At 48.1% G+C, this 25,339-nt stretch overlaps 1 protein-coding gene across 2 annotated transcripts in view; it reads left to right on the forward strand.

Annotated features, from left to right (window-relative positions):
- Nucleotides 1–25,339, forward strand: part of KSR2 (kinase suppressor of ras 2) — a gene marked incomplete at its 3' end in the record, with an annotated part of 189,408 nt that overhangs the window by 138,597 nt on the left and 25,472 nt on the right. For both annotated transcript variants that reach the window (XM_081841791.1, XM_081841790.1), the window contains one exon: nucleotides 21,295–21,391. In XM_081841791.1, the coding sequence (XP_081697917.1) occupies nucleotides 21,295–21,391 (97 nt within the window). The remainder of the gene's footprint in view (nucleotides 1–21,294; nucleotides 21,392–25,339) is intronic.

Here is a 25,339-nt window from a genome sequence, read left to right on the forward strand (position 1 = left end):
TGGTTACTGCTCATGATGGTTGTATGTCACCTCTGCATCCAGAAGCAGCATATAACAGGAGCCCAGGGAGCGTGCCAGCCATTGGATCAACATCTGAACTTGCTAGCCATAGCCATTTGTGCTGGTAACCCATGCCTTGCTTGTGTACTGTACTGGTTTTAATGTTAATGTTTCAAGCAGAAAACAAAATCCTGGTCCAAGTACTGCAGCCAGTATAGGCCAGGACATTGCACCCCCTAACCCCCCAAATGCCCCCACAACACCTGGGCTCTCCCTCCCTGAACATGGTTCACCTGAAACAGGGATGGACACTCTGCATGCCTTTAGATAAACAGATGGTTCCAGATAACCTGCAAGACTGCAGGATGTGCTCTCCAAAGGAAGGCGTCTGTGCAAAGGTTGCCCCGACTTCCCACCTGTCCAACACCAGAGAGTGCAAAACTGCATTTAAAACACCCCCTTTAGTGTGTTCACATCGAATTGCGAGTTCTCTCTCGGCTAAGAGGCGCTGCTTTTCCGCGTGGAAATCCGCAAAGCACATCCAAGGTCTTATTCTTGACAGCTTGATGAGCCAGCTACGCTACGACTGTGTGCTTGATGCCTTAATCTTGGTCTGCAGGGTTTCCTGCTCGGTTCTCTGTCAGTTCCCAGCCTCCTTTCTAAGGTCAAAGGGCAACATGACTGGATTGCCCTCAGTCTAATCGGGACATTCTCAGGCCACAATCACTGAGTGTTTATCTTCTTCAGCTGGGAGCTGGTCTTCCTCCCGAGGCTTCTAGCTCAGCTCATTAAATCGATACGTGAAACGTTTCTATTTGTGCCTGCTGTTTTCATGAGCTGTGGTGTGAGGTGCACAGGACATCCTGTATGTGTTTTGCATTGCTATGGACACCGTGACTTCGTTGAACAGACCCCCTGATGGTGCCTGGTTGTTGTGGCAAGCTGTGAGTCATGAAGCAGACTGGAATTCTCTTCCCTTTCAATATTGTTACACTCCACCCCAATCTCTGAGTGATGAGAGGTTCCATTGGTTCCGAGGGTTTACCCAGGGTTTGGTTTCCTTGGAATGAAGGTCAGAGGAGACTGTGGTGTCTTTAGGATATGTGCTTTTGTTTACACAGCCTGAGCATAGGATGGAGGGGCTCACAGCATTAACACCCTAACAGATCTTGCTTCCCCATTTGGTTTTCAAGGGAACCCCAAAGTCCAGCTTATCTTCGGCAGAGAGCAAGACATGCTTCATAGGCTTCAGCTTCCAGCAGCACACACTTCTCACCTACCCAGCATCCCTGGCCTATTGTTCTTCACTTAGGAAAAGGCTCACCCATTTGTTTCTATGGCAGCAGAACAACTTCTTTGGATATGCTAAATTGTTAGTTAGCCAGTCTTACCCATTACCTTGACAAAGGAATTGATTGGGCTGGTTTCCTCTTATACATTCCACCCTTACAGATACATGATAACTGCTTTGGAAGGGACCCAAGGTTCTATCAAGACTGAAGCCCCCCAAACTCTTAATTGGACCTCCAGAATGAATTAAATTCTTAACCCAAGGTACCACTGTATTTACTAAAATATTTATATACCGCTGTATCATAGAAATATCTCACAACAGCAGCAATATAAAAACATGAAACCACGCAGTAAAATAATTTAATTTTTTTAAAAAAAGTTGAAAGCAAAAAAATTAAAACAAATCTCAGCAGGCCATTGTGGGGGATGTATTCCTCATTGCCAGCCTAGGCCCAGTGGAATACAAAAGTTTTCAGAAGGTGTTTAAAAGCTGGCACAAAAGGCGTCTGCTGGATCTCTAGTGGCAGAGCATTCCACAGGACTGGGCCGATGACACTAAAGACTCAGTTTACTGTTGTTACAAAACAAGCCTCACCAACTTGGGGAATGACCGGCGACGCTCCTGCAGATGATCTTATTGATTGAGCTGGGATACGAGGGTTCAAGTGGTCCCTGAGGTACAATGTACCTAAGTTGTTCAAGGTTTTGAACCTGGCTCGGTAGTAGCAGTCTGTGCAGCTGCTTTAACAATGGCATCACATTTAAATAGATGGCAGACAAACCAGGTTTTTTAGCTAGCGTTCCATAAATTGGGTCAAATCTGTATTCCAGAGGTGCTGGAAGAGCTGGGAAGCCTCTCAGAGGCAGTCTTCAGAGGAGGAACACAGAGGAGCCTCAAGCTTTGGAGGTAGCAGCAGTCCTGGTCCCAGGGGCTTGCCCCTCTCTGCTGCCTCTGGCAGAGCAGTGTCCCCTGAGGTTCATTCTGCAAAGATCCTTAACACAGGACAAGTTCTCCGATAGCAATGCAAAGTTTCTGTCCATTTTACAGAAGTTGCAAACAAGTTGATGTAGGGATTCCTTGGGGGGTGGGAAGGGAATCAGTAGAATGGTTGGTAGGTTTCCTCCCCCAAGGGAATAACAGTGTGCATGCTTGGCATTCATTTTAATTAGTTTTCAGCAAGAACAGATGCAGACGCAAATGTGGCTTGGTGTTCCGAGATGTTAAAAAAAAAAAAATCTTATCTGACTTTCCCTCTAGCCTGCTATTATTTGTCTGTGACTAGTGGGAAGGTCAGGTAAGAGCTGGGCTTTAACTGCATCAGCTGGTGGGTGGAACTTTCTCCAGCCTGCACTATTTCCTTGTTCCTGGAGCTCGAAAACATCAGGTAGCTGGAGAAAGGATGGGGAGATGTAAGGAAAGGAAGGGCAAGAGGGGGGTGGATCCTGAAAGGGAAACAGGGTGGTGATGGTGATGGGTCTAGGATAAGGTAAGGATTGCAGACCAGACTACAGAAGGCCTCAGTGCCTCTCCTCTGCTCCTGTGCAAGCCTACGAGACTGGGTGGGTTGACCATGTGCCTTGGAAAGAATGGGCCACATCCCCTTTTTAGTCCTACTCAGAGTAGACCCATTGAAATTAATGGCACGACTAACCTGGGTTCACCCGTCACGCACTTGGCATGTTTTTAAATAAACAGATGGTTCCAGGTGTCGTGTCAGTCTCCAGCATTCTCAGTCTCCAAAGGAAAGCATCTCTGCCAAGAATTCCCGGCCTGTCAAGGACTGCAGAGTGCAAAACATTCCCGTTTGGCCTGTTTGCACCAAATTGTGAGTCCTCTTTTGGCTAAGAGGCATTGCTTGTCCTTGTGGAGCCCTGCAAAGCACATCCAAGGTCTCCTTCTTGACAGCTTGATGAGCCAGCTATGCTAAGATGATGTGCTTGATGCCTTAATCTTGGTCTGCAGGGTTTCCTGCTCGGCTTTTCCATCAGTTCCCAGCCTCCTTTCCAAAGTCGAAAGTGTAAAATTATTGTATCGTCCCCAATCTAACAGGGACATTCTCGGGTTGTGATCACCGAGTGCTTCCCCTCTTGTTTAATTACAGTTATTTATTTATTGGTTTAGTAAATTTCTATACACCCTTCATCTGAGGATCACAGGGTGGTTTACGACAGAAAATACAAAAATAAGAAAGGAAACGTGGTAAGAAACAATAACAATATCCTCCTCCCAGTTTAAAGGGACATAAATTGTTTAGTTAGCCAAAGCCTGGGAGAAGAGGAATGTTTTTGCCTAGCGCCTAAATATATGTAGTGACGACTCCAAGCAAGCCTCACTGGAGAGAGCATTCCACAAATGGGGAGCCACCACAGAAAAGGCCCGTTCTCCAGATCTCTTGTGGAGGTGGCATACAAAGAAGGGCCTCCAATGATGATTGCAGGGGGCTCTGGGTTGGTTTATATGGGGAGAGGCGGGCCTTGAGGTACGGGGTCCTGAGCCATTTAAAACCAGCCCTTTGAATTGTACCCACAAAATGATTGGCAGTCTCCTCTGAGTAGGACTAGCATTGGATACAACCCAAAGCATGGAAAAGACCCATCAGTTAGCTGATGTATAATAGCTGGCATACAGGTAACAGCCACATTCAGGGATAATAATAATAATAATAATAATAATAATAATAATAATAATAATAATTTATTTATACCCTGCTCATCTGGGCGGCTTCCAACAAAAGATTAAAAATACCGTATTTTTCTCTCTATAACACTCACATTTTTTCTCCTAAAAAGTAAGGGGAAATGTCTGTGCGTGTTATTGAGCGAATGTGTGGTCCCTGGAGCCGACTGGCCCGAGTGCAGAGGCAAAAATCAGGCAAAAATCAGATCGTGCGGAGGACGGAAAGCTGTAGAGAGGAAGCTGCTGCTTTCCTGCATTCTGCCTCAGGGTCTTACTGCCCACACGCAACAAAGAGCAGGGAAATCCCCTGCCCTCCTGGCAAGCAGAGGGGAAAGGAAAGGATCGCACCTCCTCCTCGGCAGCCGGAAAACATGCAGGTGGGAGAGAGAGAGAGAGAGAAAGAGAGAGGGCTGGCTTGGGTGGGTGGAGGGAAACTTTTGCCTTCCTTTACTCCCTCCCGTTAAACCCCTCTCTTGCATTGTTAGCCAGCTGCACACCCCTCTCGTGCTCTTTGTCCCTTCTGTGTTTTTCCTTCCCTCCCCACTTAAAACATGGTTACAAAGCACGGATCCATATGGATCCTCAGGATCTTTGCATTGGGTCACCCCAAATTCACCATCAGATCACATAGCATGTCCATGGCTACAGCCTGCACCAAAAAAATCATGCACCCACTGTTGCCTGGGGCTACAATGGTGCAAAAACATGGTTACAAAGCACAGATCCACATGGATTCTCAGAATTTTTGCATTGGGCTACCCCAAACTCACCGTCAAATCACATGTCTGTGGCCACAGCATGAAGCACAAAAATGATACATCCACTGTTTCATTCAGAATTTCCCCCCCTTGTTTTCCTCCTCTAAAAACTATGTGCGTGTTATGGTCAGGGGCGTGTTATAGAGCGAAAAATACGGTACATTAAATCCCCATCTCTTCTTCAGTATCTTCTAAGATTGCTTGTGACTTAATTCATGTTTTCGGCATCTGGGAGGTCTGCTTGACAGGCATCTTGTTTATAATAATACAAGGTGATCCAAAGGCTTTTAAACATTATTATTTATTCTGCTCCTCATGTTCCACTTTCTTAAAGGTATAAGCCTCTCCAAGGATAGGAAGTGCAGCTCATGGCTCATTTTCAGAGTTGGGCAGGAAATGTCATCAGCAGGGAGAGGGCCAGAGCCTGTTTCAGGCGGCTCATCCTCATCCACCAGGAAGTCCAGTACCAGCAGGGTGGGGACACCTGTTGGTGGATTCCTTGCCCCCCCCCCCAGCATCCAGTTCAGTACCTTCACCCCATCTCTCCTCTCCCCCTGACCAGCCCACCACTGGGTGCAGAGTCTCGGGGGTGCCACAGGGGGCTGTGCAACTATTATGCAGAATGGAAGGCAAGAGGATTGGGGGGAGGGTGCTGAATTTTGGTGTTGAACTGTTCACTGCTGAAACTTGGGACCCTAAGGTCCGCCACTGCTCTGCAGAAACTGGCAGAAGCTCTCAAACATTTCAGGTAAGGCGCCTCTCCCATTGCTACCTGGAGATGCCATTGGGGGATGGTGTAGTGGTTAAGAGTGATAGATTCGTAATCTGGGGAACCGGGTTCGCTTCCCCGCTCCTCTACATGCAGCTGCTGGGTGACCTTGGGCCAGTCACACTTCTCTGAAGTGTCTCAGCCCCACTCACCTCACAGAGTGTTTGTTGTGGGGGAGGAAGGGAAAGGAGAATGTTAGCCGCTTTGAGACTCCTTCGGGTAGTGATAAAGCGGAATATCAAATCCAAATCCAAACCTGGGACCTGCTGCATGCAAAGCACCTTCTGTTCCCCTGAGCCACAACCCTTCCCCATAAAAGAAGCCTCCCACGTTTCTGCAATGGGGCGGCCGAGACCTGCGACCCGCGCTTCCAGTCTAACTTTGAAAAGTCAGGCTCCTTTTCCAGAGAGCTCCCTCGTAGGAGCTTATCTCCGTCTTCAAAACCGTATTGGATCTCGCGCGAAAGTGTAAACAGCTTCCCAGCTCTAAGGTCCTGCTGTTGCGTTGATTAAACAATCATAAAAGGAAACGCAGTGTTTAAACATGGAAGCCTTTGATGAAATATTAAAGGCAGCCCTCTCCCCTGGGCTTGCTAAAGGGGCCCTCTGGCAATATGGAAGCTGCGATACATGGTGCTCCTCCCGCCCCCCATCCCATTCATGTCACTAATGATGCTCGCTTTTGGAGAAGGTGGTTCGCCTCCAGCAGCTGGTCTCGGGAAAGCCAGGCTTAATTAGGCGCCGCTAGGTCTCTTGCACATCTTACTGTCTCCCATTTAATTATGGCTCTGCCGGAGAAATAACTGGGTGAGACACCAGCCTGATCCTTCTAAGGGGAAACTTCTCTAGATGAAACAGGTCCTTTGCTGTGTCTCTTTTTTCTCCCTCTCTATGTCCCCTTCAAGGCAAAGAAAACATGTTTTAACGACATGGAAATCATTTTATTAGATGTGCGGCACATTATCGGTTGAACATCGAGGGAACTTGTGTTATGGCAGATCTCGGGGTGTGGGTGTTTGTGGCTCTTGGGAACTATTGCTATAATATTGTAGCACTAACTTTCTTACATGATCGGCAGCCACACAAACTGTGGCATGACAGCCTTACATTTTTATGAACTTAGATAGATAGATAGATAGATAGATAGATAGATAGATAGATAGATGATAGATAGATAGATAGATAGATATGGATCCACCCTATTCTCTTGACTGTAGTTTGTTTCGACATATTTTAATAATGTATTTTTAAATCATTGTAATCTGCATTGTGGGAACTCATTGATTTACTGAGTGATTTATTGGATTGGTATTCCATCCTTGCTCCAAGAAGCCCACGGTGGTGTACATAGTTTTCTCTGGCTCCTCATTTAATCCCCACAACAGCCCTGTGAGGTAGATTAGTGACTGGCCCAAGGTCACCCAGTGACATAGCTGTCAACGTTTCCCTTTTTAAAAGGGAAATTCCCTTATTCCGAAAAGGATTCCTCGCAAGAAAAGGGAAATGTTGACAGCTATGCCTAGTGAGCCTCATGGCTGAGTAGCAATTCGAACCCTAGTCTCCTGTGTCCTAGTGAAACACCCTAACCCCTACGCCGCACTGGCTGATCACCCCATGGCGATCTACTAAATGATTTTGATCATACTGCAGCATTTAAGGACAAATTAGTGCAAATCAGGTAAACTCGCCACAGTGCAAAGGATTCTAGAACAGAGGGTTGGGGGCTTTCCCCCCCCCCCCGGTGCGCAAGTCCTGCTGGAACAGTAGCAATGTGCAAGACTCAGTACTGTGCCTGCAAATCAGTATTTTATTGGAGGACATGTCTCCTAATGTCTTGTTATGAGCCATGCTGTGCTATTATTCAAGGCCTCCCTTTAGTAGCTTGATTTGACTTTGCTGCTGAGAACGAATCCCAATTAATAGACAATCCAGGCTGGCTTGTCTCGCCCTGCTTTGCACAGGCAATTCTGCACCCACTTGCAGAGCCACAGTGGGGGTGGAGGGGAGCTGTGGGTGCAGTATATCCTGCCAGGGATATACTACCAGGCCCCTGTTCTGAATTTCTATCTTGCTTTTTCTTAAGAGGTGAGGGTAAGTCTCATTTTAGTCGTGCAGACCTAATGAAAAGCATGCAGGCAATATCCATGCCAACTGCTCACTTAAGAAGCAACTCCGCAAAGATTTTCCACCTCATTAAGCCACCGCACTCCAATATGTCTGGCTGCAGGCCTGGTGGGAAGAGGCCCTGAAATGGACTTGCCAAATCTGGCTGCAAGGGAGTGGGTGAAGAGATCCCAGAAAAGAGGCACTTTTAAACGTGGCTGCAGATTGGAAAAAACACACAAAGCAGTTTGGAATTCCTGGTGTCTCTGGAGCTAGAGGTTTAAGCGTTGCCACTTTGGAATTGCTAACGCTTCGAGAGATGCGCTGACTGTGTGTGCATTTTTGCTTTCTACCTGCTCATCCTGTGTAAGCCTCTTTTCCTCCTGAAGGCAATGACTCTGGGTTGTGTTTGCCCATGAAAGCAGGGATGGGGGAACTTCCAAGGACCTTCCAGAGCAAGGGAGCAAAGAGAAGAGATCTATGTAAGCCTAAGGAGCTCTGCTCCTGTCAGAGATGCTAGAGTCGGAAGGGACCCCAAGAGTCATCTAGTCCAACCCCCTGCAAGGCAGGAACCAGAGCTAAAGCATCCCTGACAGATGAAGGGGAGACCATTGGAGATTTTTAAGCAGAGGTTGGGTAGGCCCTCTGTTTGCATCCATGGGTTAGGAGCACACTTTAAAAAGAGCAGGGTGCGCTCTCCTGGATGAAAGAGAGATCCATGGAAAAGCTTCCTGGGGTGATTTGAGGGCAGCCACAAGGAGATCTCTAAACATAGGGACATAGAAACTTGCCTTATACTGAGTCTGACCATAGCTCATTATGATCTACGTGGACTGAAGGCGGCTTTCCAGAACTTCAGACCCTTCTTCATCACACAGTCCCCCACCATGGAGCTACAGCCCTTCCTTTAAAACATAGGAACATAGGAAGCTGCCTTGCGTCAAACCAGACCATTGGTCCATCTAGCTCAGTATTGCCTGCACTGATTGGCAGCAGCTCTCTGAGGTTTCAGCCAAGGAGTCCCCCCAGCCCTACCTGGAGATGTTGGGGGGTTGAAGGTGGAACCTTCTGCGTACAAAGCAGGTGCCCTAGCAATGAGCCACAGCTCTTCCCCACAAACGAAAGGCATTGGTGGACCTACATTTGGGGGGCTGTGAAGCTTAAACTGCTATGGGGGCCCCTTCACAACCAGCAACGAGGTCTGAGTAACCACTGTTATCTTCTTCAATGGGGTTGTTCCATGACAGATCACCACAGATTTTTTATTTTTAAAAAATTAACTGCTACATCTCAGATTTTGATTAAAATTGCTGCACTGGGTTAGCTCACATTACATGAAGCATCTTTTAAAAAATACTCATTTTTTTCTGGTTTTTCTAGCAACCTGTTCACATACAGTTTCATCATATGAGAGTTTCCTTGCAATGTCATTTTCTAGAGACAATACGCGTAAAGAAATTAAGTGCTCTTCAGCAGAACAGCCAACTTACTGTGACATCTTCCCTTTACAACGCCTGTGCTGCTGACTCTCAAACTTTGGGGTTGTTGAAATATATAGAACAAATACTACTACTACTACTACTACTAATAATAATAATAATAATTGATCGATTTGAGATGTGCAACTCAAATTGAGTCTACTAGACCCAAAAGTTTGTAAGCAGTGTGGGCTAAAGTTGCTTCTGAGGCCCCTCTAGGGTTAGGTAACCCTGAAGCTGAAGCTTCATTCGTTTCACAGTAGATCCGTCCCTGTCTAGAGGATAACGAGGAGACTTGCTCCACAGGGGTGCAGTTGGGGCAGGACTTGGGACCGACACACTAGAGCCCCTCTCTACAGAATGGGCAGTAAGGCTGGCTCACTGCATTTTGAACCCAGCGAAGTGATGGTGCATGTTGCAGTTGAGAACAGTAAGCATGTGGTCAAAACTGCATAACTTTGCTGCTGTTTGATGCTTCTGGGAGATGATATATAATGAGATGAAAAAAATGTTGAAATATACATTTATAAAGAAACCAGAAGCATTCTTATTGGGCATTGTTGGGAGTGATATAAATAGAAAGGAATATAAGCTCTTTTTATAAGCAATAACAGCAGCAAGAATATTATTGGCCCAAAAATGGAAGCAAGAAGAATTACCTATGATTGAAGAATGGAGGATGAAGTTAATGGACTTTGCAGAACTAGATAAGCTAACAGGAAGGATTTGAAACCGGCAGGACCAGAAATTCATGGAAGACTGGAGTAAATTTACAGACTATTTGAAAAGTACTTGTGAAGATCAGACGACGTTTGTAGGTTTGCAAGAGGTTTTGTGAGGAGTATGATTGGAAGTATTGCAAAAATGGAGAAGGGGAAGGATGATTTGTTAAGAGATGTAAAGGCAATATAAAGTTAAGAAATGCATAAGAAGTGGTTAAAACGGTGGATCATCAGAGGTGCTGATGGAAGTCTAAAAAGATTGTATAAGTGATAGGTTTTGTGGTACATTTTATAATTTATATGTTAAAATCAATAAAAATTATTTAAAAAACAACAACAACTTTGCTGCTGTTTGCCAGACCAAGAGGTGACCTGCTTTGGACAATGAGCTGTTGAGCACCTTGCTCGCACCCCCCCCACCTCAGGCAGTCCGCCCCCCCCATCCTCCTGGTTCTCCCCCAAGTCTCCCCTCGCCTTCTGGCTTTGAGCTTGGACATCTCCTGCTCTGCTTCCCGCCTTACACTCTTCTGCCATGTTCCCCCTTTAATAGCGTTTAAAGTAATGAAGCCCATATATCATATAATAAATAGCTATTGACTCCCGTCCACGGTCTGGATCAGGATTGATTGACCTGTGGGAATACTCTTTCCCTCAGTCAATAAGGGGCTGTGAAGGGGGAATAAATCTTGATGGAGACTGACAACCGGGGGGGGGGGGGAGAGAAAGTCAATATACTTATTAATACATACATTAAATGAGCACACATCCTCCTCTGGGGAGACGCCATTTCATTCTGACAGCTGGCGAGTGTGGTGGGAGGCAAGCGGTGGGGGAGATGAGGAAAATGATAGGGCTGGAGACACCTGAAATTTCTGCTGTGCATCTTGCAGAACTTCCATCCTGCGGCCAAGGCTGGAAAGGGTGAACTTGCATAGCAGGTGGGGGGTGGGGGGAACACAGAACCATAGAATTTGAGAGTCAGAAGGGGCCCCAAGGGTCACCTGGTCCAAGCCCCTGCAATGCAGGAACCGCCGCTAAAGTATCCCAGGCAGATGGACAGCCAACCTCAGTTTTAAAAGCCTCCAATGAAGGAGACTCCACATGGGAAGCTCCCTTATATTAAATTGGACCATCTGCCCACCTAGTGTGGTAGTGTCTAAAAAAGGTGGCGCTGTAGTCTAAACCACTGAGCCTCTTGGGCTTGCCGATCAGAAGGTCGGCGGTTCGAATCCCCACGACGGGGTGAGCTCCCATTGCTCTGTCCCTGCTCCTGCCAACCTAGCAGCTCGAAAGCACGCCAGTGCAAGTAGATAAATAGGTACCGCTCGGGCAGGAAGGTAAACGGTGTTTCCTTGCACTCTGGTTTCCGTCACAGTGTTCCATTGCACCAGAAGCGGTTTAGCCATGCTGGCCACATGACCCAGAAAGCTGTCTGTGGACAAACACCGGCTTCTTCAGCCTGAAAGCAAGATGAGCGCCGCATCCCCATAGTCGCCTTTGACTGGACGTAATGGTCCAGGGGTCCTTGATCTTTTTACCTTTTTAGTAGTGTCTGCAGTGACTGGCAGCAGCTCTCCAGGATTTCAGTGGCCTACCTGGATATCCTGGGGATTGTACTTGGGACCTAAGGCAGGCAATAAAGACCCTCTTTCACTGAGCTATGGATTTTCCCCATAAGGAAATATGAAATTCATTATCTGGGTGCTTGTCCATGTGTAGTCCAAAGCTACGCAGTCTGCTCTTGTGCCTTTCCAGTCTTCCAGAGAGGGATCTCCCCCTGCCCTACCTGGAGATGCTGGGGATTAAACCTGGAGCTTTCTGGATGCAAAGCAGGTGCACTGCATCCAGAGAAAAAGGCAAGTCAAAGGTGGCATGATAACAGGTTTATAAGGTTGTGCATGGCATGGAGAGAGTGAACAGAGAATTTATTTTCCTCCCTCTCTGATAACATTAGAACTTTTGTGGACATCCAAGGAATCTGAATGTTGACAGACTCACCATGCAACCCACAGGTAAACTATGGAACTCAGTCCCACTGGAGGCAGTGAGGGCCACCAACGTGGATGGCTTTAAAAGAGGGTTGAACTAATTCATGGAGGATGATGCTATTGAGGGCTATTAGCCCTGATGGCTCGGCTCTACCTCCATTGTTGGAGGCAACACTGCCTTTGAACACCAATTGCTGGAAACCACAGGAGGGGAGAGGGCTCTTGTGCCTGAATCCTGCTTGCTGGTTTCCTAAAGGCAACTGGTTAGTCACTGTGAGAGCAGGATGCTGGACTAGATGGGCCATTGGCCTGATCCAGGAGGCTCTTCTTATGTTCTCTAATCCCTGAGCTACAACCTTCTCCAGATATTGTTGAATTTCCTACTCTCAACTTCCCATGATATGTGGCTCTATTTGGGCATTCTATGGTTTAGAAATAACTATGCCTCTGTATCACTTTTTGAGGGGGTAATATGATGCATCTGTGCCAGTGAATAAATGTGGACCTATCATGCTGTTTCAACTCCCGCCCTCCCTCCCTTTAGCCAGAGGACAGATTTCAACTAAGCAAGGTTTTCTAATCAAAAGGTTCATCTCTAAAGGCAGGGTCCCTGCCTTCCTTCCCCAATATCTTTCTCCTCCTCATATTCCAAAGGCTGCTAATAACGTAGAATATATTAGGAGCCTTCAAAGGGAAAGAAAGGAGTCAAATATGCTTTCCATGTTACTAGACCTCGCCGAGCCAATTATAAGCACATCCCCCTGCCAAAAGATGCAAAGCAAAGGAGGTGACTAGTTTCCCATGGTGTGCAGGGAGCAGATAAGCTAAGGTGACCCTCACCTCTTCTGTGAGTGAGTCATGGGAGCATCTTTGCGCCCCCCCGAATGGGAGAGGTTCCTTCCGCTAAGGACGCACTGTGTCTCTAAATGGCTTGCTCCTAGCCTTCTCTTCAGCTTGGGAAACGTTAACCCGACTTTATCTTGTGTACCAGGTGCCAAGGGCTGCTGTCAAAAACATGCTGCTGTTTAAATAATGTCCATCATGCCTGTGTTTAGTAGCGAGCAGAGCTAGGCAAGTGCGTGTGCGGATAGAGAAGATGGGGGAGAGGAAAAGTCTTATTCCCAGACTCTCATTTTCCCTGCAAAGGCACCTCCACGGAAAGTCAGAAGGCACGTGACAGCAGATGTCTTTCCTACACTCCTTGGCTAGGAGAGACTTTTCTCCTTCCTGCCATTAGAAGTACTTCCATTGAACTTTAATCCAGTTCGTGCTTGTTTTTGCTTATAGTTCCTGGGGTGGGGGGGAAGAGTGGGTGGGAATGTTGTTGTTCTGCACAGGCTTCTTTTAGGGCAGGGATAGCCAACCTGGCACCCTTCTGATGCTGTTGGACTATGGTTCGCATTGTTTCTACCCATTGACCTTGCTGGCTGGGGCTGTAGGAGTTGGAATCCAGTAACATCTGCAGGGCACCATGTTGGGTACCCTTGCTCCAGGCTATTGCAGATGCAAAAATTCTACGATTCTGACATCCAACTTGTTTGCTGGTCAGTTTGCTTTGCGTCAAGGAGAGAGCTGTCCGTTGTCCTGACCACCACCAGCTTATCCTGGATGCTTGCTGTGTTTGGCCAGTACACTGCTATGGGCTCTAGCTTGAAAGCAGACATAAGGTGGGGTTAGCTGTGTTTAGTCATGCCTCGTCTTCTTTTCCTTTACTAGAATCCCCACGGTTCACAGATGTTTGCTTAAGCCACAGTACAAGGGTGCAGAGGTTCACACACCCTTCTCCAACTCTAGGATCAAGAAGAAACTTTATAAATGTGAATGTATTTTTTTAAGGGATAGTTGTACATGCATTTGGAGCAGAGGTGGGCAACACAGCCCCCTCCCAATGTTGCTGGACTACAACTCCCATCACCCTTGACCTTCCTAGATGGGGCCAGAGGCCAGCAGCATCAGGATTACACCCCATGCTGGCTTACCCCTGAGTGAGAATCTCTGGATTTATAGTCACTGCAGTGTAGATTTGTATTTGCAAATCACATCCTGAGGTAGCTTTGTATGGGGCTATGCTTTATACACCAACACTCTGAACTTTGCTCAGTAGCTAATTTGCAGCTGGTTGGTCTCTGTTTGTTTCCAAAAGTCCACCTTTGACTTTTGCAAGCCTTCCCTTGCGTGAATCAGATTTAGCTATCGTATGCCAGAGACAGCAAAGAGCTCTGACTTCCTGCTCTCTTGAGAAGTGCTGCGTTGGGCTCCCTTTCCACCCAATTGGAAAATGCCGGAGGGCCGTGACTCCGGCCCCCTGCCCTTGTTCCTTCGCAGGTTGCGATGGACTTGTTAGCTCCCTTCATATTTTTCTCCCTGCCACCTCCAGCTCACGCAGATAAACAGAGGAGCCTTTCCTGCAAAGCAATTTGGGATTGGGCTTGCTTGGCTGAGCAATCTTCACACTCACTGCAAATTCCTCCAGCCTTTGAAATGGCCCATTTCCCTGGGAGGGTGGGGGGGATGTTGACAGTGGCGGAGGACTGCTATAAACATCTCTAAAATGAGATGCTTTTTCCATGCATACTTAAAAGCCATTCATATTACCCCAAGCCCTCTGAGAGCAGGAACACTGTTAGAAAAGTAATGTTGCTTGCTTTGAAAGCTTAACTCAGGCCAGTGGTTCATGGTGCAGTGGACTGGGCTGGAGTTGGAGAGCTCAGGCCCAGAACTTTGGCTGGAGGCGAAAGCGAGTAAATGACCAAGTTAGGCTAACCTGCTGTCCCATGCCCACAGGACCGTCTTTAGCATATGCACCGCTGGGGTGCAAAGATCCGTCCAGAGCCCCCAAATTTAGTTAAGCCGCCCCCAAATGAACTTTTAGTGAGCTTTTTTGGGGAGGGGCAAACGCAAAGTTGTTGAGCTTTTGTTTCCTGACTCATCGGGAATATTCGACGCTACAGAGTAACAGGGTGATGGAGGAGGGGGGTGGGGACTTTTTCTCCATTGCTTTTCACTGCCGCCAATCGAGAGTGTATACAGTAGGTATACACTTGCCACCCCCCAGAATTTGGCGCCTGGGTGCCCAGCACCCCTTGCACCCCCAGGCAAAGACGGCCCTGCATGCCCACCACCCCTGGCACTCAGCTCAACACCTGGCTTCACCAGGAGTTGTCCAGAGGAGCCAAGGATCAGGTTGGCGTGGGAGCACAGCAAGATGGTGTGGCACCTCTACTGCTGGAGGCAGTATATTCCTCTGAATATCAGTTACTGGAATCGCAAGTGGGGAGACTTGCATTTGGGTCCTGCTTGTGGGGTGGTCACTGTTAGAAGAGGATACTGGACCAGATAGGATCCAGCAGTCAGGATTTTGTTGTTGTTTTTAATAGGATTAGATATATTCATGAAGGCTATCCATGGCTACTGTGTGAGGGCTGCCATACTGGGACGTGGGTGGCACTGTGGTCTAAATCACTGAGCCTCTTGGGCTTGCCAATCAGAAGGTCGGCAGTTCGAATCCCCATGAACGGTTAAGCTGCCGTTGCTCTGTCCCAGCTCCTGCCAACCTAGCAGTTTGAAAGCACGCCAGTGCAAGTAGATAAACAGTGCAAGTAGATAAACTGCTGCGGTGGGAAGGTAAACAGTGTTTCCATGCACTCTAGTTTCCATCATGGTGTTCCAATGTGCCAGAAGCTGTTTAGTCCTGCTGGCCACATGACTCAGAAAGTTGTCTGTGAACAAACACCGGCTCCATCCGCCTGAAAGCGAAATGAGCGCCGCAACCCCAGCATGTGGCTGGACTTAACCATCCAGTGGTCTATTACTTTTACCTTTTTTATGTCCAGATTTTCCCAGACACTACTCTTACTGGGATCTCAAAGGCAGAATTGATGTCCTGGGGGAAGTTCTGAACTTTGGGGTTTGTTTAAAAAAAGCTCAAGAACTTCCAGGGTGTCCTGGTTCTTTTTACTTTTTGAAAGATGGCAACCCTATGCCCCTGAATACCAGTTGCTCAGAATCACAAGTGGGGAGAGTGTTGTTCTGCTCAGGTCCTCCTTGCGGACTTCCTTTAGGCATCTCATTGGCCACTGTGATAAGAAGAGGAAGCTGGACTCTTAGGTTTTTATGAGAGCGGGAGGGGAAATAGAAGTGCCACATTCAATGAATCAGGGGGCAAAAAATCTTCTCTGACATATTAGCACTCCTTGCGGGTAGAGAATCACCCGTATACAAAGGAGCACATCTGCCCAGGTGCTTCTAATTGGCAGATTAAACGGTGCCGGGAACCTTGTGTGCGGTGCTTGTCTAAGCCACGGCATAGTTCGCGCAGGTTGCCGAAGCTGGCTTTGCGGTTAACAGATGCAAATTTCCATTTATAAAGCGGAGCGTGCCTGGGTAAACGACCTGATTTATGAAGGGCCTACTTCAAGAGCAAATCAGGCAGCGCATCTCACAAAAAAGAAGCCTGTGTTTCTTTTCTTTCTTTCTTTTTTTACTTGCTACGCCTCTTAAACATGAGTCTCGATGAGGCTCCGGGTCAATAGGAACCTTGGGAAAAACATCGTATTCCCACCCCCACTCCCCCCACCCCCTGGATGGGCAAAGCAGAGGCGTTGCTATAATCCTTGCCTCCTTTGAGGTCTTTTCTTTGCCTCTTACAGCGCTAAAGAAACTGTAAGAAAATAACCCGGCGAGGATTTGAAAAGATCTTGCAGGTGGCTTCTGCTCAATAGCAACAGGTGCTGTTCCTTAGCAGAAAAAGAAGAGGCAGCGGAGTTATGTATGAGAGGCTCCCCCTTCTCCTCCAGCAAGGAGTTTCCATACCTCCCAAGATTTGCCACCAAAGTTTCTCAACAGGTTACTCATCTGCTGATGGAAAGCACTTGCGAGAGTGACTCAGCAATCGCCTCGCCTCGCTTTGTCTCCAGATCCAACAAGCTTTAGTTTTGATTGTTTTAGTACAGTGGTGCCTCGGGTTAAGTACTTAATTCGTTCCGGAGGTCCGTTCTTAACCTGAAACTGTTCTTAACTGAAGCACCACTTTAGCTGCCGCACCACCGGAACATGATTTCTGTTCTCATCCTGAAGCAAAGTTCTTAACCCGAGGTACTATTTCTGGGTTAGCGGAGTCTGTAATCTGAAGCGTATGTAACCTGAGGTACCACTGTAATGGTATTGATTATCCAGCAGTGATTGGTGAGACGAGTAAGGCAGAAGGAGGTTCAACTGCAGGTGGCGCAAGAGGCAACGATGGGCAAGCCAAGTAATGACACATCTGAATCTTGGGTTTCTACTCAGATGGGATGAGCGGGCCTTGCTGTTCCACCCTTCGATGTAAAACAAGAAAGAAAGAAAAAGGTTCATGTCCTGCAAGAGAAAAGAATGAATCCAGGGATGGTGCAAGATAGCCTGCCCTCCCAGGCAGAGCTGTTGCTGCCACCAATGGTAGTTGGTGCCCAAGGGAACTGGTAGGGCAGAAGTTGGAGGGGTGAGCCTTTACAGTAGCTGGAGATAGAGACCGGCGATTCCAGGTTTGTCCCCATCCTCTTCCCTGCTGAGATCGACAAGAGTGACCCTGAGACTAAGGAGGTGGGGGCTGGCATCCCTGGATTGGATCGTAGACAGGGGCGCCGACTTATAAAAAATATTGGGGGGGCGGGGGCCCATACCGACTTATAAAAATTATTGGGGGGGCCCAAGACCTCCAAACCGCTGCTGCTGGGGGAATGAAAGGGGCGAGCCCCGGGCTGCCCCGACCTTAAGTGAACCTGTGAGGGCCCGCCCTTTGCGGCAGCCAATTGGCTGCCGCCGTGGGCGGTGAATATTAATGAGCTAGGGGGAATCCCCGCTTCTCGCCGGGCTGACGCCAGCCCCGCGAGATTGTTGATGGGTCGAGAGCCCGCAACCCCACCCCCTCTCTAGATCGGGAGTGGCTTTGTTTTAACTCATTACTGAATGTATTTTAAAAGGTAACTATCGTCAAACAAGGAAAATAAAAAATACCAACATAATTTTGTGATTTTACAAAGCATAATATAACTAATAATTTTCTCAAATTATTGGGGGGGCGGAGCCCCCCCAAACGAATTTTTGAGGGGGCTCGGGCCCCCTCAGGCCCCATGGAGTCGGCGCCTATGATCGTAGAATTGTAGAGTTGGAAGGGACCATGATGGCCATCTAGTCTAACCCCCTGCAATGCAGGAATCTTTTGGATGTGGACCAAATCCAGAGTGTAGTCCCTAAGACAGTTGGATGGCGCCTTGCGCGCCTCCTTCAAGCAACTCTTGCAGCCAAGCTAGTGCCAAACGTATTGCTCTGCTTTCCTTTGGACCACATCAGCGAGGCTGAGAATGGGGTCTTGTCACCTGGGCTGTCCAGGACCCTCAGATACATTGCCCAGGTTTGTGTCCTGGAGAGGTCACTTCAGTGCTGCTAATACAGTGGAGGTGCACTCCATTGTCTCTTGAGATGGATGGATGCTGACAAGTGCCACAAGACTCCCCCGCCCCCCTGTAGAAGGCTAGCACTCCTCTGGAAACTTCAGAAAACGGTGCTGCCTGTTTCATAAGGAAAACACAAGTGGAGGGGTTCCCTCCTCCTCCCTGTTTGCATTGGTGCCATTTTTTTTATTACAGACCATCTGCTCAATGATCTGAACCTCCTGACGGAAGGCCAGGCCATTCCTTGAGTCATTAATTTCCACCGCGCCTTCCTTTGGAGTTGATGTGCATGCCCTTCCGAAGCCTCGTTGTGGACCTGATTTGCAGACGCTCTCAGAGGGGTGGGCTGGGACAGCCTCACAGTTGGGTTCGCAGTTGCCCCATTGCCCGTGAGATGGGCCGTGACGATGAGGAATGCAGAGAAGGCCTTGCAGGGCGGGGCAGGAAAGAGCTCGTTTGCCAAGTGGACCTTGTGCTAGAGTGTGGTGTGGAAACATGAGCAGGGAAAGTGTCCCTGGAGAAAGCTCTGCCCTATCTCATTCACATTTTGCATTCCCTTATGTGCCCAGTGGATTATTGGGTCCTGTTTTGCTTGTCAGAAAGGAAACCAGAGATGATCCCAAACTGGATATTGGGTGCATTCACACTGCCATTTATCAGTTTCCTGACATTTCCCTAACTGCTAATTTCTGCATTATATCCAGTGTTTGTTTTTTTCCTGGGGGTACTCAAGGGATTGCAGTACACACATCTTTTTCTTTCTTTTTAGAAGAAAATCACTGGTTATTTCTCAGCTTTCACTTGCAAAAGCCGCTTCCAGAAATATAGAGAGATATAGTGCAAGTTTAGGGCTCATTTCTGAGTTATTTGCTTCCAGGGGAAAATCCGTTCCTGGGGAGAAATTATTAGATAACAGTCAATCCTCGTTTTGTGAGGGGGTTACATTCTGGACCCCTGCGCATGTTGGCGGGGCCCGCATAAAGCGTTCTTCCTGTTCTGCCCTTTTAGTGACGTTTTAGGGTCACTTCTGGGTTCGGTGCCATGCTTGTGTGCACCGTCACTTGTCAATTGGATACATGTAAATTGATCATTGCCTGTGCTCTGAAAATTGTAGCTCTGCATGGCGAATGGAACCCCCAAACAACTCTCAGTGCCCTTAACAAACTACACTTCCCAAAATTCTTTGAAGGAACCTGCGGCTGTTGAAAGTGGCAAGAGACTGCTTAAATTCAGACGGGACCTGATTCGGGCCAGTGGTTCATCTAGCTCATTATTGTCTACACTGACTGGCAGCAGCTTCCTGGGGTTTCAGGCAGGGCTCCTTCCTGTCTCTAACTAGAGGTGCCGAGGATTGCATACCCTCCAACATTTCTCTGTTGAAAATAGGGACGTTCTATTCCATAATAATGACGATGATAATTTTATTATTTATACCCTGCCCATCTGATTGGGTTGCCCCAGGCACTCTGGGCGGCTTCCAACATATATGAAAAACATAATAAAACATCAAAGAACTTCGCTAGACAGGGCTGCCTTGGCTTCAGGTGTCTTCTAAAGGTTGTTCTACTAATCTCATGGGCTCAGGGGCTGCATAACTCCATACCTTCCAACATTTCTCTGATGAAAATAGGGACGTCCTAAGGAAAAGTGGGACATTTCTGGGGTCAAACCAGAAACTGGCTTCTGTGAATCCGGGACTGTCCCTGGAAAATAGGGACACTTGAAAGGTCTGTTGTGGTGACCATGCTAAGCTAGGTGGCCCAGTGGTCTGACTCGGTATAATGAAGGGCTATGGCTCGGTGGTGGACCACTGGGATTGATCCCGGGACTTCTGCATGCGAGGCAGATGTTCTGCCACTGAGCCCCGGCCTTCCCCCCACCCCCGGTACACCGTCCTCCTACGGCTTCTGGAGAGCGGCAGGTCCTGCCTCCGGTGTCGCGAGGAGGGGGAGGCAGGAGCAGAAGCTGCGAGATGTCTGCAGGGGCGGGAGAAGAAGAACAATTAAAAGCTGTGGCGCTCCTGTCATTAGCGAGAGAACCAGATGAAATTAACACCTGCGATCCACTCGGAGCCGCTTTTATTTCGGGGGGGGGGGGGCTTTGGCTTATTATCTGAGCCCAGGTATTGCCTTTGCCCTCTCTCGCTTCACCTGCAATGTGTGTAGGTGGGCAGGATTGCCTGGAGTGGGGAGGCAGCCTCTCTGGTGGGGAGAAAGTTGCGGCAGAATCCGCCCACAGGCTCCATTACATGATTCAAATGTCAATACAGGCTTTAATTGGTTTCAGTGTCCCCTCCTTTCCCTCCCCACCCCCCACTCTCCGACAGCTGCATTTGGTAATTAAGACTCCACAAATAGATTTCTCGGCAACAGGTACGGGAAAAGGGGGAAGTTTGGTGGTTCGTGTCTGGCGTACGGAGGACACTTTCCTTCCTTCAGCAAGAAGTCTCGTTCCAGGCTACGTCCATACCATACCTTTAAAGCCCTTTAAAGAGTTGTGGCTCTCTCCCAAAGGATTCTGGGGGCTGTAGTTCGTTTAGGGTGCTGAGACTTGTTAGGAGATCCCTATTTCTTCTCCCAGAGTTAGAGTTCCCCGGGATGAGGAACACTCTGGGAATTGTAGCTCTTTGAGGGGAATTCCTCCAGGAGCCCAGTTCTTGCAGTTTTCCTTTTTCTTTCTAACAAAGAAAATGTCCATCTGGTTCAGTGTCCTTTTCTCACAGTGGCCAACCAGATGCCCCAACGAGCAGCCTGCAAGCGGGATCCGAGTGCGACACATCTCTCCACTTATGATTCCCAGCGACAGGCATACAGAGGCATGCTGTCTCTGACAGAGGAAGCAGAAGACAGCCATTGTGGAGCTAAGAAAAGCATAAAGCTAGGGTCCAGACATCCCAAACTGGATTCATGTCCTTCTCCCTGCATCCTGGAGTGTACAAGTCCCAGACCATTTTGATTACCTGGATGAGAAATTGCAATCCTTCTATCCGTTTAAGTGCTTTTGCGTTTCCTCTATGTCCCGATCTTACAGCAATTTCCGTGGGTTTCGTTAATTCTGATTTCCCCATCTTCCTTTCCAGCTTGTGCAAAGGACGGACGCTCTACTCGGTGGTGAGAGATGCCAAGATTGTCCTGGATGTCAACAAAACAAGGCAGATTGCTCAAGAGATCGTCAAGGTATGAGCAATGGGGAATAAAAACTCAGAGGACACACACTCAAACACTCTTGAGACTGGTGCCTGGTGCCTGGGACCCACTCTTGGTGTGGATGCTTTGACAGATGTGATGCAAATGGTATGAAGAGACTGGTTCAGAGGGAAAGCAGACATCTTTCCCAACCAGCCAGCTTCTACACACACATTCATAGCAGGAAGCAAAGTAGTCATGTCATGCGGACATCTGGTGCTATGTGGTGTGTGGTGTGGGGTGAAGCCCTATTTTACTTCATCTGTGTCCGGGTGAATCTTGAAATAGGCTGAAGGAGCCTGGGAGTAGTCAGTGGGAATCGCTTCATGACGTTTCAGAGATGAAAGGAGCAGTAGTGGAGTGTCAGATTCAGGGTCCTTTCATGATAGTCACAGCCATGCCTCTTCTTCCTCACAAGCCACGCCCCTCCTAAGATTACAGAATCACAGATTTGCAGAGTTAGAAGGGTCATACAGTCTAAGCCCCTGCAATACAGGAATCTCAGCTAAAGCATCCCTGACAGGTGGCCATCCAACCTCTGCTTAAAAACCTCCAAGGAAGGAGAGGCCACCACATTCCAAGCTCTTATTGTCAGAAAGCTCTTCCTAAGATTATACAAATGTCTATGATTATATACAAGGGACACGGGTGGTGCTGTGGTCTCAACCACAGAGCCTAGGGCTTGCCGATCAGAAGGTTGGCGGTTTGAATCCCAGTGACGGAGTGAGCTCCCGTTGCTTGGTCCCTGCTCCTGCCAACCTAGCAGTTCGAAAGGACGTCAAGTGCAAGTAGATAAATAGGTACCGCTCTGGCGGGAAGGTAAACGGCGTTTCCGTGTGCTGCTCTGGTTTGCCAGAAGTGGCTTAGTCATGCTGGCCACATGACCTGGAAGCTGTACGCCGGCTCCCTCGGCCAATAAAGCGAGATGAGTGCTGCAACCCCAGAGTCGTTCACGACTGGACCTAGTGGTCAGGGGTCCCTTTAGCTTTACCTTTATGATTATATACAATAACCTTACAATTAAATAATAATAATAACAGTAATGATGGATGGATGCATTGCAGTGATCAATGGATGTGTTGCCTTCCAGCTAGATCTACTATTTTCTGTGCATGTGCAAATGATTTGCAGTGCTCCAGTGTCTTCCCTTAGAGTGGCTCAAGTTGTGTTTTCCATGGCGTTCCATTGGACATAACAGAACTTGCCCACCATTCCCTTGAAACTAAAGGGGTGGATGGAGATGTCAAATTTGGTTCTCTCTGTTTCACAGTTTCCCCGTCTAAAATTCAGCTCTTCACATTTCTGCAGCACCTTGCAATGTTTTCAAATCCTCATGAAAACCCTTCTGCAGCTTGGTCTGCGGTTCTGAGTAACGTACACAAGCCTGCAACCGATTTCCCCATATCCAATACATTTCTGTATGTTATTTCCACAAGCATCTTGATTTCCACACTGGTGTTCCCCTAGCATATGCATTTTTGTGAACATCTCAGTTAGAAGGACTGCATTGCAAAATTTGGATATGTGCCAATTCCGCGGGATGACTGTGTTTTTGTTCTCTTATTGTTGCGGAAAGCGGGGATTGGTTAAATGTAGAGTTAAATGCAAACTAAATCAGGCTTCTTTCCCATCCCTAGCTCACAGACGCCATGTTGGGGGCCCCTGTGTGCAGTCTACAATCCTGCATGGAGTCTGGGACACTTTACCCCGCCCCCAGGGGTGCCGACTTATAAAAAATATTGGGGGGGGGGCCCATACCGACTTATAAAAAATATTGGGGGGGCCCCAAGACCTCCAAACCGCTGCTGCTGGGGGAATGAAAGGGGCGAGCCCCGGGCTGCCCCGACCTTAAGTGAACCTGTGAGGGCCCGCCCTTTGTGGCAGTCGATTGGCTGCCGCCGTGGGCAGTGAATATTAATGAGCTAGGGGGAATCCCCGCTTCTCGCTGGGCTGATGCCAGCCCCGCGAGATTGTTGATGGGTCGAGAGCCCACAACCCCACCCCCTCTCTAGATCGGGAGTGGCTTTGTTTTAACTCATTACTGAATGTATTTTAAAAGGTAACTATCGTCAAACAAGGAAAATAAAAAATACCAACATAATTTTGTGATTTTACAAAGCATAATATAACTAATAATTTTCTTAAATTATTGGGGGGCGGAGCCCCCCCAAACGAATTTTTGAGGGGGCTCGGGTCCCCTCAGGCCCCATGGAGTCGGTGCCTATGCCCGCCCCAGACCACACTTGGGAATGCTGGGCTTTCATTCATCCTCCTCCACATCCTTCCATGTCACATTGAAAGGTGGATTATCATACCAGGGCTATTTCTGTCCTATTAAACTCAAACCCAAAGCCATTTTCATTTCATTGGCTTTCATTAATTCCCTCCCCCCATCCACTGCCTAATGAGCAGATACGAGTTCCTATCTACGCCAACGCGGCCCATGTTTCTTAATAGAGCTTGGCCAGAATCTCTCTCTCTCTCTCTCCCTCTCCCTATCTCTTCCCCCTCTTCAGTCAAACTTTCCCAAGCAATGTATATGCCAAGGCTCCAAGACTTCTCTAAAAAAAATTGCTACATGGGGTGTGTGTACCTGTCTGGCAGTTAATGCTCGTTAAATGATAAAATACTATTGCCCAGTGCTATTTGTCTAGAAAAAGAGGTGCCGGAACTCACCAGGAATGCCTCCCTTGTTCTCTTATAATGGCAATGGTGCCCACCTGAGAGGTGCTGGAACCGAGTTCCAGTGAGTTCTGGCTGAAAAATCCCCGTGCTGTTTCCCAGTCAGAAGAAAGAGCATGCCAGATCCTTCCTTGCTCTCGGTTGTGTCCAATGTTAGTCAGTTGCAGTTAACTGCAATGGCTAACTTAGGTTCATTTATTTCACTGAGTCTACTTGGATCAGAACTTGGTTGGATGCAGCCCTCTGCTTGTTGAGGCGCCTCACTCCGAGAGCTGATTTTGCCACTGAGCCAAAATAGGGGGCAGAGTGCATGCTTTGCCTTAAAAAGGCCCCAGCTTCAGCTCTGATATCTCCAGTTAAAGGAGTGGTGGGGAGCCTGTGACCATCCTGGGCTTTGTTGGACTACAACTCCCATCAGCCCCTGCAAGCATGGCCAATGCTCAGGGATGATGGGAACTGTAGCCCAACAACATTGGTAGGGCATCAGGTACCCCACCACTGGGTTTAAAGTACTCAATAAGCAGTCTGAGTTGGGGGGGACTCTCTTTCACCCATGCGGTTGCCCTCTGCCCACACCCAGTATCTGAAACCCCCCTGATCCCATTTCCCCCACTGCTTTCTAGGCTTATTTCTGGTCCCAGATTGCCAGGTAGGGAGGGATGTAGGTGTAAATACGCACCCTCTCATCATCTCTCATGAACAGTAGTCCCTGATGGTTCTTGGACCTGTTAGGGTGGAAGGCATGGAGCCCAGCAGTAGGTGGTGCCAGAGCCAACTTGTTCTGGTTTTGCCTTCATCCTCCTCCCTGCTATGTTCTGCTGCAACTACGGAGGAAGAAGCTAACAACCAGGACCACTCCCTAGGCTAGCAGTAAGGCAGGGAGGGACATGTGGACTGGCTGCTACTGGACAGACATAATGGACCAGCTTCTGTCCCCCAATGCTTTCACCCATTAGCACTAATAGGCAATTGTGGGTTGCTAACCTTACATCTGCCTTGTCCCAGTGCATAGTTCTAGCCACACCAGTATATTCAACAGGAACCGTGGGTCTGATAGGAGCAGAATATTTGGTGGAAGACCCACAGCTACCACCCCCTGTTGCATTTGTCTTGACTTAAAAAAGCTCCTTGCAAACTTTCTGGGAACAGGGCAAAGGTGTGGAACCACCCTGACATAAGGACAGGTTGGCAGTTTAAAAAACCTGCGAGCCAGTAGGGGGTGCTAGCTACCCATCTAGCATGCAGAGAAACCTGAAG

This window comes from Podarcis erhardii (genome assembly GCF_964252035.2).
Source record: "Podarcis erhardii genome assembly, chromosome: 15".
NCBI classification, from domain to species: domain Eukaryota; kingdom Metazoa; phylum Chordata; class Lepidosauria; order Squamata; family Lacertidae; genus Podarcis; species Podarcis erhardii.